This window comes from Protomyctophum bolini (assembly GCF_963924005.1).
Source record: "Protomyctophum bolini genome assembly, chromosome: 14".
NCBI lineage: Eukaryota > Metazoa > Chordata > Actinopteri > Myctophiformes > Myctophidae > Protomyctophum > Protomyctophum bolini.
The window spans coordinates 22,760,941-22,773,174 of record NC_137875.1 but is presented as its reverse complement, the minus strand read 5'-3'; the positions used below and the strand labels follow the sequence as shown (position 1 = coordinate 22,773,174).

The window sequence follows — 12,234 nt, the reverse complement described above, 5'->3', positions numbered from 1 at the left end:
GGCTGGTCTCTTTCTTTATCTCTCTCTCTCTCTCTCTCTCTCTCTCTCTCTCTCTCTCTCTCTCTCTCTCTCTCTCTTCTCTGCTGAATCATTTCCCTTGCCTTGCTCGCCAAGCTCTTCTCTAAATAGACATCTAGCTATATCTCCTAGCTATCGCTTCCTTTTCCTCGCGTTGCACACCTCCTTCCCTCGCTCGCTTCTTCTCCCTTCTATCTCTCTCATGACCTCGCCTGTTGCTAGATGAGGATCTGAAGGAGAAGAGGGACACAGGCCACAGTTTACCGTCTCCTTGGCATGCTGTCTGCGTAGCTCTTGTCAGACACGGGCCACTGTATCAGCTCCAGTGGTGGAAAGTATCTAAGTACATTTACTTAATTACTGTACAATTTTGAAGTATTTGTACTATACTCCAGTATGTCACATTTTCTGTACTTTTACTAATACTTCATTACATTTCAGAGACAAATATTGTAATTTTACTCCACTACAATTATTTGACAACTTTAGTTACTATTGTTACTTTGTAGATTCAGATTATTATTACAAACACTTCAGAACTATATATTGGCTATATTTCGGCTATTTCAAAAATAGAATATAAACAAGCTAGAATACAAGCTCACAATGCATTGCGATGATTTTTTTTTATAATTTTTAACCTGTGGAGTGGGACATTCTGCAAAATGACTACTTTTACTTTTAGTACTTTAAGTATATTTTGATGCAGATACTTTTGTACTTTTACTCAAGTAAATTCTGAATTCCGTATTGAGTATTGCTGCATGGCAGTATTGATACTTTTACTTCAGTAAAACATTCAAATACTTTCTCCACCACTGGTCTCTTGTCAGATACAGACCTCTGTATCAGCTCCTCACTGAAAAGGCCACAACACTTTTTTTGAGGGGCGCTAGCCCCTCCTACGCCCAGCTTTCCAGTTCTGTGTGAACACAAACATTGGCTTGTGATTGGCTGATCACCCCATAGTGATGATTTGATTGGCTGAGCAAAGTATATATTGAAGATAAAAGTGAGGGCAGAAAAGTGAAGACGCCAAAAGCGATTGGCCGGAATGTGATGATGCATGATGACATATGATGATAAGAGCACCCCTCACTTCACACAAGTGTGATTTTTTTTAATTAACTCACTGTCGCCATGGCTGTCTCTCTCTCTCTCTCTCTCTCTCTCTCTCTCTCTCAGCTCTTTGTTATTTGCCCCCTCCCCTACTGTACATTGCCTTGTCATTTATTGTTTGGGGAGTACATTTTACTGTTGTTTTTCCATACCTTTTGCGTTTGCGTCTAATAGCTGACCGGCTTCTCTGGCATATTCTGTCCCAGGTGTTTGTAGCGGCTGTCCAAGTGCTGAGAGCTTCCTGGCTCGCTGTTCCTGGCTGCCTTATTAACCACTTTCAACCTGGCGTCTCTATTTTGGGCATGTCATTATAGGCTATAAACTTTTCAAATGGGGTAAAAATAAAAAAAATAAAAAAATAAAAGAAACAAATAGCAAAATAAATTCAAAGAATTTCCCCCAAAATGTCAACGCTTGCCTTGCAAAAAATAGCAAATCTACAAGCGCACACAATGCGCTGCAAGCTTGTAGATTGGCTATGTTCACTATTCGTAGTGCCACGAAGTATATGGGGCTTAAGTGGTAAGCTGAGTGGGGAGCAAGCAGGGGAGGTGACCACATTTTCAGCATTTATATAATATATCCCTGCAAATATGAGCCATGTCTTTGAGGGAGTCACTGACTGGGGAATGAGTGACGCGGGTTGTTTCCTCGTCGGCTCAGGGGCCAACTCCATTAGCGTCTTAATTCCTCAGATAACCAGCTTGATTTGGTGACGAGGTGAAGAGGGCCACAGAGGAGGGGATCCTGTTCCTTTCCCCGTGTTGACTTTGGGCAGAAGTGGGAGTGTGATTGTGGTGGTGGTGTTGTGCAAGAAACGTGATTAATGAGCGCTAGACTTTAATAATAGCACTTTCAGGGCACTCACAGGAGCCCGACGGACAGAAGTCAGGTGTTTGGTCAGTCAGTCCCATAATTGGAAGCATATGAAAGTTCTGTGTGTGTGTGTGTGTGTGTGTGTGTGTGTGTGTGTGTGTGTGTGTGTGTGTGTGTGTGTGTGTGTGTGTGTGTGTGTGTGTGTGTGTGTGTGTGTGTGTGTGTGTGTGTGTGTGTGTGTGTGTGTGTGTGTGTGTGTGTGTGTGTGTGTGTGTGTGTGTGTGTGTGTGTGTGTGTGTGTGTGTGTGTGTGTGTGTGTGTGTGTGTGTGTGTGTGTACAATACGTACTGTTGTGGGGCTTCTGTGACCCCGACAATGCCCTCAATAAGCGTCGGTGCCAGATATTGGACTGACACCACTCGTGCAATGCTTTATGGGCTCTCTGGCTCCCTTCTATGCAGGCCAGGCTGCGGGCGCATGATCATCTGGTGGACAATAAAATGTCTGTGTGGAGAGAATAGTGAAGAAGGAAATGAAGAGAGAGAGACAGAGACAGAGAGAGAGAGAGAGAGACAGAGAGGAACTGAGTGGCCCGTGGCCGGTTGCCAGGTTGGGAGCGTGCTAGGGAGTTTATTAGCTGTGCAGGCCCAGCCTTATAAGGAGCCCGGGGATGGCTGGAGTTGACTGCTCCTCTGGTAACTGTCATTTCTTCCCTGTCACTTTTCATTAGCCGAGAATTGGCGTGCTCCCCCCCCCCCCCCCCCCCCCCCCTCTCCTTTCATTTTCGAAACGTGTAATTACTTTTCTTTTTTTTCTTGTCGTCCCTATACCTGGCAAGCGCACGGGGCGTTTGTAGGGATGGGAGGGATGGGAGGTGGAGCGAAGCGTGCCCCTATTTTGCTCTAACGACCCCCTCCCTAATTGCATGCCTCCTTGCATACCTACCTACCTTGCAGTGGTGTATATGGGCGGCTGGTGGATTGTGTGTGTGTGTGTGTGTGTGTGGGGGGGGGGGGGGGGGGTTTAGGGGTTCTCAGATTCCCACCGTTCGGTGCCCACAGTAAACAGTGCGAGCGCGTCTCTCTGCCGAGTCTAGGGTTGCATGGTCTGGGCCAACCTGCCCCACTGCTCTAACCACTAAGTGAGATTATTTTTTTCTTGTTTTCGGTGTGAAGCGCCAGGCAGACGGTGATTCTTAAAATCTCATTAGGCACCCTGGGGCCCTGCACTGTTAATGTAATAAAACATCCTCCCCGGTGTTCATTTAACTCAGAGAGTGTACAAAATGGAACCAAAATGGACCCGTGGTTGGTTCTGTTTGGTTCCAGCTGTACACTCTCTTGAGTTCCAGACCTGTATGCTCATAGTATACAGGCCTTATGAATAGGCTTTAATAGCTAGATATCTCGTCGTTGCCATAGATTCGGTTAAGGGTCCCATTTGGACCTATTTGTACACCTGCAGGGTTAAATTAACACTGAGGATTTCAGCGACTTCCAGAGCTGAAGGAACGCTCCGCTGTGCTCGCTCACTCACTCACTGTACTCACTCACTCACTGTACTCACTCACTCACTGTACTCACTCACTCACTGTACTCACTCACTCACTGTACTCACTCACTCACTGTACTCACTCACACACACCCACCCACCCATTGTCACGTGCACGCTGTTGTGCACCCTGCAACACCCCCCCACCCACGTCATGCTTTGTTCTTCTCTCTAGGTCTCTGCAGCTTTGTTGTTTTTAATGTTGTACGTACAGTTTATAATATCTGTACTCTCTCACTAACTCACACACACACGCGCGGTCACGCATGCACATTTACGCATGTGTGACCTTGTGAAAGAAGTGACTCAGCTTGTTGTCAGTTTTGATGTTTACCGCTGGTGTGTGTGTGTGTGTGTGTGTGTGTGTGTGTGTGTGTGTGTGTGTGTGCACGCTCGCATGTGTGTCTGTGTCTGTTTCTGTGTCTGTGTCTGTGGCTGGATGGGTGGTGACTGGTTGAAGTTTTGTGTACTGAAGTAAGAAAATCGAAAAATTCAACAGGAAGATAAAGGGGACGGGGTTCGTGCGTGCGTGCGTGCGTGCGTGCGTGTGTGTGTGCCTCACAGCTGTGTGAGACCCAGACTCAGCCTCTAAAGCCTGTTGTTGGGTCTACAACAAAGGACACATATGGATTCCATAAGAGTGGCGCTCTGATCTCTAGTCTGCGGGTAATTAAACCATAATATGACAGCTCACACAACACAACAGTCAGCCCAGTCTCCACTGAGTCGGTCACTTTGCTCTTAACTTCATCATATACTGTGGAGTTTTAGCTCACCACTTGACTCATGAAATGATTAGAACATTAACCGTTGGCTGGTGAAAGCATGATGCTTATGACCTGCAAGTGGATGGTTTGAATTCCCAGACCATTTTGGTAAATCCAGTGGTGTAAAGTAACTAAGTACTGTACTTTTCAGGAATGTTTTACTTTACTGGAGCGTTTCCAATTTTCAATACTTTTACTTTTTTTTAAAATATATACAGTATATATTTTTGGGCTTTTTGCCTTTATTGATAGATATACAGTAGCTTGACAGGAAATGGGGATAGAGATGTGGGGGAAGACACAGCAAAGTTTGTCAGGATCGGGACTCGAACCCACGACACGCTGTCATGCTGGATTACCAGCCAAGGTGCCTGGACCTGGACCAGGCCTACTTTTACTTTTTTGAGTGGTGCAGTATTGATACTTTTACTTAAGTAAAACATGTGAGTACCTCTTCCATCACTGGTAAAAATGTCCTCCTTGAACTGCTAACAGAGCCTGATAGAAGACTATTGGGTGGTTTCCAGATGTGTTCATGTAAATTGGATTATATTAACAGCCCACAGCCACAAAACTGGAAGGAGTGGCAACAAGTGTGGAATGCCCTGACCCCATCCATCGAAAAATGCGGATCACTGGCTTCCTTAAAAATCCACCTTTCAGGAAACCAAAGGGGGAAGTAAATATCACTTCTGCCTTAGACAAATGATTACCCCCCCAACCCCTTTTCCTACTCTGTAATATGTGCTTTATATTGATTGAATATTGAATTCTGTTGTTATTTTTTGAGTGGTGCAACCACTCCCTTACGGAGCTATGTGTGTGGGTGGCTGGGTGCCTGGCTGGGTGAGCACGAAAACAGCATGGTTGTTATTCACCACCTGTGCGCAACCTAACACACACACGCACATGTTAACTGCATATATGATGATTTCGGGTGTGCCAGTCCAGTACAGTGACAGTACAGTACGGTACAGTAGAGGGACCCCCACACGGTAACTCTGTAATTTCTCAACCGTTTCGGACACGGGGCGGCTCGCCGGAATCGGGGCGGCACCCTTGGTGCGTTCCTGTGGTTGTGGAACTTTTTTTATAGTTAAAGATTTATAGAAAATCCAAAGACAGACTGAACAACTTTCAACCTGGCATATAGGCCAGGTTAATATGACAAAGTGTAAAATTATGAATTTAATGAATGAAAAAGAAAATAAAAAGTTTAAATATGGAGATACAATGTTTCTGCCAGAAGGTGCCGACGACGTACTATACTTCATGCAAAGGGTCTACTCAGAATTTAGATTAATTTTATGGGGCTATCTACATCTGGCCACAACAGCTCGAACCACAAACCCTGAGTCAGCCCTAGCACTTGCATTTTTCAGATGACTGTGTCTGCGCGGGGTGTTTTTATGCTCAAAGTATTCATGTAAAAAGAGCGTTGATGTGGTGTATCCCAGATCCCTTCCCCATCTGGCCGTCACAGCTGCACCGCTCAGTGTCTGATTCAAGCCACCGTCCTGACAGTAAACCACAGAGCAAAGCCAATCACCACGCTTATCTCACGTCTCTAGCGGTTCGTCACTGTCAGGGTGGAAGCTAAATGAAAGAACCTTCCAGGGCATCCAGTGCAGTGCAGTCATTATTTAATCACACGCTCTTTGTAATAGTTTTCAAACTTTTCATTGGTTAAATATTCATAAAGCCCCCAGACAGACCAAACTGCTTTGAACATGGCGTTCCCATTTAGGCATGTCGTTATGAATACAAGAACGCTCGCTCCCCCCTTATTCCTACTACACGTAACCGCTGTAAAAATATACCTAAAACTAATCTTATTCCTAAACGTAACGTCCATTAAACTATGCCTAAAACATAATCTTATTCCTCAACTTAACCTCGATAAAACGATGCCTAACCCTAAACGTATCCTAACCTTAGCCTCAGTAAAACGAAAAACAAAAATACAAGAACTGCTGGGCACGAGCGGTCCGCAAAACGATTGGAAGCGTGCGTTTTTGTGTTTGTGTGTGTGTGTGTGTGTGTGTGTGTGTGTGTGTGTGTGTGGGAGCGTGGGGGTTGAACGTTCTGGTTATCGCCATTTTAGGTGAAAATAACCCCCTCAAGCTCACAATGAGTCCCATTTTGCCACATCTCACACAAGAGAAACATAAAACATTGAAAGATTATGGACATATCGTCATATAAGGTTTCTAGTACCACAGTGACATATTTGATTTGAATATATTCATCACACTACTTTGCTTCTGTGTGTGCAGCGCTGTGTGTACGCGCATGTTACAGAGCGTTGTGTGTTTGACTCCGATAAGATAAGATCAGAGAGAGAGCATTTTAACCGGTCTTTGAAACTGTGGCATTCTCCTTCCTTCCGCTGTCAGATCTCTCACCGCGCTCACGGCCTCAGCAGCATGTCGTCTGACCACAACAAGATGACTGTGTAACCACTGTGGCTGAGGAGCGGTTCTCGGGCGGTAATGGTTGACTCTTAATGAGCTCTACACTGAGAGAAAGGGAGGGGCTTGTGGTCATCACACCCAAACCTAGAGATCAGCCTTTAAAATGGCCGCCCCGGTGAACACCCACCAGGTGCCGGTGCTGCCGTGGATTCCGGTTAGACGTTGTCATTGCGGCAGATATGGCATCATCATGGCCAACAGGCGTGGCTGTCATTTAGCGCGAGGCTCTCATTCCTTCATTCATCATGTCAAGTGTTGTGGTATCTCTGGAGGTAAGGCTAACCGATGCTGTTGTTCTTCAAGGGTTTCTCCTTGATAGCGACTGTTTGCTTCGCTGATTGTGATCTGCTTTAGACGGAAACGCAATGTAAACGGGTTAGAATGGAACGAGACCACATTGTACTGAATACCAATGTGACTTATCTCGGACACATTTCCTTCATTGTGAGCTAGTACTCTATTTACTGTGGGGCCAGTGAGAAGTGTGTGTGTGTGTGTGTGTGTGTGTGTGTGTGTGTGTGTGTGTGTGTGTGTGTGTGTGTGTGTGTGTGTGTGTGTGCGCGCGCGGCTCAGAAATGCAAGAGACGTCTCTTCTGAGAGGCAGAAGTACAGTATAGAGAGGATGGAATAGAAGATTGTGTGTGTGTGCGCGTGCGGGGGGAGAGAGACATTTGAGCGGAGGAGCTTTTTGAGCCACAGATGGAATCAGAGACGAGGATGTGGGGTTTCTGAACTGTGTTACTGTCACCATAATGACAGGGTTTGGGAGAAACAGATTTATTACCTCTGTCGTTATGTGTCACCACTGCAAATCCTAAAGAACCCAGTCCTCTAGCTAGAGGAGGAAACTCTAAGCGAAACGACTCTTTGGGGTTTAGCCACAGCAGCGGTCTGGATGCTCCGCATGCCAGGCCCCGTGCCCAAATGAATGGATAATGCCTCCTTGTTGCACGCTAGCTGGAGGTGCAATTCATTTATTCTCCCGCTGCCCGCACAAATGGCCTGAATGCAACACACATAATTGTTAATAAATGGACAAAGTACATATAAATGCTTTCCCTTTGAAATGCTAGACACAAGCATGCTCTTACCACAAGCATTCCGTTTTAATTCTCGCATGTGTACTATAGTGTACCATAATATCTCCCGTACATGTATGTGGAAATAGCGCACATTACACCTCCCAGGAATTTCTCTGGCCTGTTATATCCTTGTTTGACGTGTTCTCAGACGGCATGTGATAGAGCGTCGAAAGCGATTACTAAGTTTCTCTCACGCTCAGTTGAGCAATTGACTCATGGCTGGTTGTGGAGAGGAGATTCCAATAATTATTTGATGTTACTGGAGTATTTCCCATTTTCAGTGCTTCTTACTTCTACTACACTACATCTCAGAGGCAATTGTTATTACACCTCCCAGGAATTTCTCTGTGTGTGCGTGTTGGAGAGGGGGGACTGTCAGCGTCAGTAGTAGTATCCCCCCTCAGGGCAGGCAGAGGTTTGCTTATGTCTGGACGCCCGCTGGGAGAGGCTGCAGGAGCTGAGCAGCACACTGCAGGCACCAAGTCCCCACTGCGCAGGCCTTTCCAACACACACACACACACACACACACACACATGGATGAATTAGTATGAATGCACTTCTGCACACACACACACACACACACACACACACACACACACACACACACACACAAACACGAGTGCAGACAGTGTGACAGACAGACATTCATGCATATGCACCGGCCATAAACATAAACATACACACACGCACACACACACACACATACCTCTTTACATGCAAATATCTTGTGCAGGTGACGGTACAGACGCAAAGGGCTGCACTGACTGACTACAGATTCATACACACACGCAGACAGACATGCACGCATGCACGCACGCAAACAAGCACCACACCACAGACTCCACTCCCCCCCTCCCCTGCCGTCTGTGTCTGCTGGCCGGCTGCAGACCGGACTGACAGCTTGATTCATGCCACCAACCCACACGCCATTGACACATATTTCAAATACACTGGAGGGATTCGCTTCCCTCAGCTCTTTTCCAGAGGGCGCCTCAGCAAAAAAAAAGGAAAAAAGAAAGAAAGAAAAACCTTCACCACACCGCCTGAAAGCTGGTACTTACTGAGAAGACTGCTATATATAGGCCTATACTATGCGTATGCGTATATACATATATGTATGTTGTATATGGGCGTTTCCTACAGTATATTCAAATTTGGTGTGCCTAATGAGTGTGGGGAGCTAAAGTGAGCGTGTGCAAGACATGTGGAGACTAGCTGGTGCTCTGAAGGAAATACTTCTGTGGGTGAATAATCCTTGGGTGGCTGACAACACTTAGAGTGAGAGAGAGAGAGAGGACATACTGACAGACAGACTCAAATGTGTATACGGTAAAGTCGTAGACACAAGAAGAGAGCGCGAGAGTGTACAATGTGATGCTAAAGGTCAGAGTACTCAGGGCGATTCTTCTCATATCTTCTAAATCACTCAAATTTCATGATTCAAAATTATTCAGCACTTTCAAGATTTTTCAAAAATGTTCAAAAATAGCTGTACAAGCTCATAGCGTGGCACAAAGTGATGTGCCGGTTTTAATGGGTGGTGTCCCTATTTTGGGCAAATTTTCAGCATATTTCAAAAATGCCCATCATGCCGCGTTGTGAGCTTGTAGATCAGCTAATGTTGCTGGTATGCATCGTACCTTGAAGTACTCTATGTATACTGTAGGGCTTACATTAAGCGTGCACCCCGGCCTCAAGTATGATGCAAGAGTAAAATGGCTGGCGTGTGAATATAGTCAGTGTCTTGTTGTCATAACAGAAAGTAAAAAAAAGAAGCAAAACAGGTGGAAGGCTAAGAGTCTCGCCTCGGTCTCGCTCAATTTATTTTTCTTGCTCACTTTCCACTGTCCAGAGATGCACTCTGAAGCACCCTGAAAACCCCAGTGTTTACACTCGCAGAGTGTATCATTACTGTCCTCATTGACTGCTGCAGCTGTCACGGGGCTAATGCTTTGTCATCACATGGGTGCCGGCGCCTTCAGAGTGAACGGCCTTATCTTAGACTGGAGTGCTTTTTTTTATATAAACAGGCCCGCGGTGTCACAGCTAGGATGGAAAACAAACCCCTCCAAATGAATACATGAATACATTACATTACCAGGCTCCTCAATTAACCCATTAAAACCCTGAGGGGGCGATTCTACAAGTGTCTTCTAAAAGGGTTTTCTGAAAAACTATATCAGTGGTTCTCTAACGTTTTCTTGGCTGCAGACCCACCATCTCTAAATATTCTGTTCCAGTGGACCCCCAGAAGGAAAGATTTGAGTTAAAAATGATCGCTTTAAAAATATATATTACAAAGTTTGCAAATATTTTCACGATTTTCCAAAAATAGCAGATCTACTATTTTTTAATAGCCAAAGTATAAAATAACGGTTAAGGTGGTTAAAATCGAAAAATGCTTTCCCGGTTTTAATGGGTTAAAAGTAGGTCTGCTGAGGAATTATGCAGTCTCCGGGCATAATGGATCATTTGCTGCCCGTGCCACGCTGATGAATATTGATGGCGAGGGAGTCGGGTGACGAGGGTTTGGGCAAGCGCACTGAATGTGTAATGGTGTGGAAAACCCAGGGAAGACAACCATAGGCTGATCGGGCCAACAGTTGCGTGATATACTAGGATGGCTGTGTTTCTTGCACAAACTTGCGACGGATCCATCGTTTGTTAGTCAAGTTGTGGGCTTCATTCATAGCTCTGGCAAAAAGCACAGCGAACCTTTTCCTCAAGGAGGTCCCGGGAACGAGGAGATGAGAAAACAAAAGAAAGATCAATCAGTGGAAGAAAGAAGGCTGTATTGGAAGGTCTTTGGGCAAAATGTCAAACAAAGCAAGAGGCTGCTTTATCTGTATGCATTTCGAAACTATTGTGTGTGTGTGTGTGTGTGTGTGTGTGTGTGTGTGTGTGTGTGTGTGTGTGTGTGTGTGTGTGTGTGTGTGTGTGTGTGTGTGTGTGTGTGTGTGTGTGTGTGTGTGTGTGTGTGTGTGTGTGTGTGTGTGTGTGTGTGTGTGTGTGTGTGTGTGTGTGTGTGTGTGTGTGTGTGTGTGTGTGTGTGTGTGTGTGTGTGTGTGTGTGTGTGTGTGTGTGTGTGTGTGTGTGTGTGTGTGTGAGATGATACAACATATAAAAGATAGTAGCTGACAGACATGTCATGTAACATGTAACTCATGGCAGACAGACTGGTCTTTCTCAACAGTTGGTTCTTCTGACTGTTCATTGCTGCTATAGAGTTTAGTGAAAGGTTAGCTTGCAAATTAAATGGATTTAACGAAACACGGCAGCAGTGGGTTCACATTGCATCAGACATATAATTCACAGCATCACACCATTTTCCCTGTCATGGCATAATAATTCACAGTAACACTATATAGCGTTCTTCTCCTTTCCATGATGACACTGCGGTGTCTCCAGTCCCGGCTTATGTTTGCGTGGTGCAAATCACATAATTGCTCAATTACTGTACCTGTGTTCTTCCCTGACAGACAAAGAAGAGACATTAGCACACCTTAAGTGTGTGTGTGTGTGTGTGTGTGTGTGTGTGTGTGTGTGTGTGTGTGTGTGTGTGTGTGTGTGTGTGCGCGCTCACAGCGTGTGCATGCTTTTTTTCCTTACATAAAATCATCATTCACTTTAGGGTTGCTTGGGTGCAGATTGGTCTTAACTGCTATCGTTGTGCGTTTGCTTTTCAGTTGTGTGCCATCTGCCCTGCATAAATGGCGGCAAGTGCAGTGCCAGGGACAAGTGTCAGTGTCCGCCCAACTTTACCGGAAAGTTCTGCCAGATGCCCATTCAGAACGGACACCATCAGCAGCAGACATCCGGCAGCTACAGCCAATCCCATATCCATTCCACACACACACTGCCCCTGACCTACAGCAATGGACAGAACCCTGGTAAGACCCAATCAACTAAAGCAATCAATCAATCAAGTAAATAATGTGGGAGGAGTGTACATTTAGGGATGGGGTGGCCGAGGTTTAGAGACGTGGGTCTATGAGTGAGGTTTGATTTCCCGTCCCAGGTCGACAATCTGGGTAGGTGACATTAACAATAACTGGATTAGAGCAATGTCAAACTAATGTATTCCACCGACCTGCCAGCAACAAACTTGATCAGACAAGAAACTTTTTTTCCAGTTGGATTTAATTTAGCTGAGTGACAGATGGCGCAACACTGTTGCCCAAGCATAAATCAGGCTTTAAATGTGTGTGACCAAATGGGGTGATCAAGTAATAGCAAGCATTTAGTATCTATCGCAATAGCTGTAAAAATAATGTCTTAAATGCTGTAATAGATGTCTATTACTGACTAATAATATGTAATGGTACAGTTTTATAGGTTTATAGAAAGTAGGGATGTTGTGTGAGTTACTGTGAACCTCCACCCTTTTACAGTAGGTGTTAGCTTAG

The 12,234-nt window shown here is 45.3% G+C and overlaps 2 protein-coding genes across 6 annotated transcripts in view; one reads left to right on the top strand and one right to left on the bottom strand.

Annotated features, from left to right (window-relative positions):
• Positions 1–12,234, bottom strand: part of LOC308327786 (long-chain fatty acid transport protein 2-like) — a 512,892-nt gene that overhangs the window by 155,790 nt on the left and 344,868 nt on the right. The window lies entirely within an intron of this gene.
• The window catches only part of ltbp1 (latent transforming growth factor beta binding protein 1), a 150,677-nt gene that overhangs the window by 51,938 nt on the left and 86,505 nt on the right, over positions 1–12,234 (top strand). For all 5 annotated transcript variants that reach the window (XM_080782388.1, XM_080782387.1, XM_080782389.1 and 2 more), the window contains exon 6: positions 11,515–11,718. In XM_080782388.1, coding sequence (XP_080638514.1) covers positions 11,515–11,718 — 204 coding nt within the window. The remainder of the gene's footprint in view (positions 1–11,514; positions 11,719–12,234) is intronic.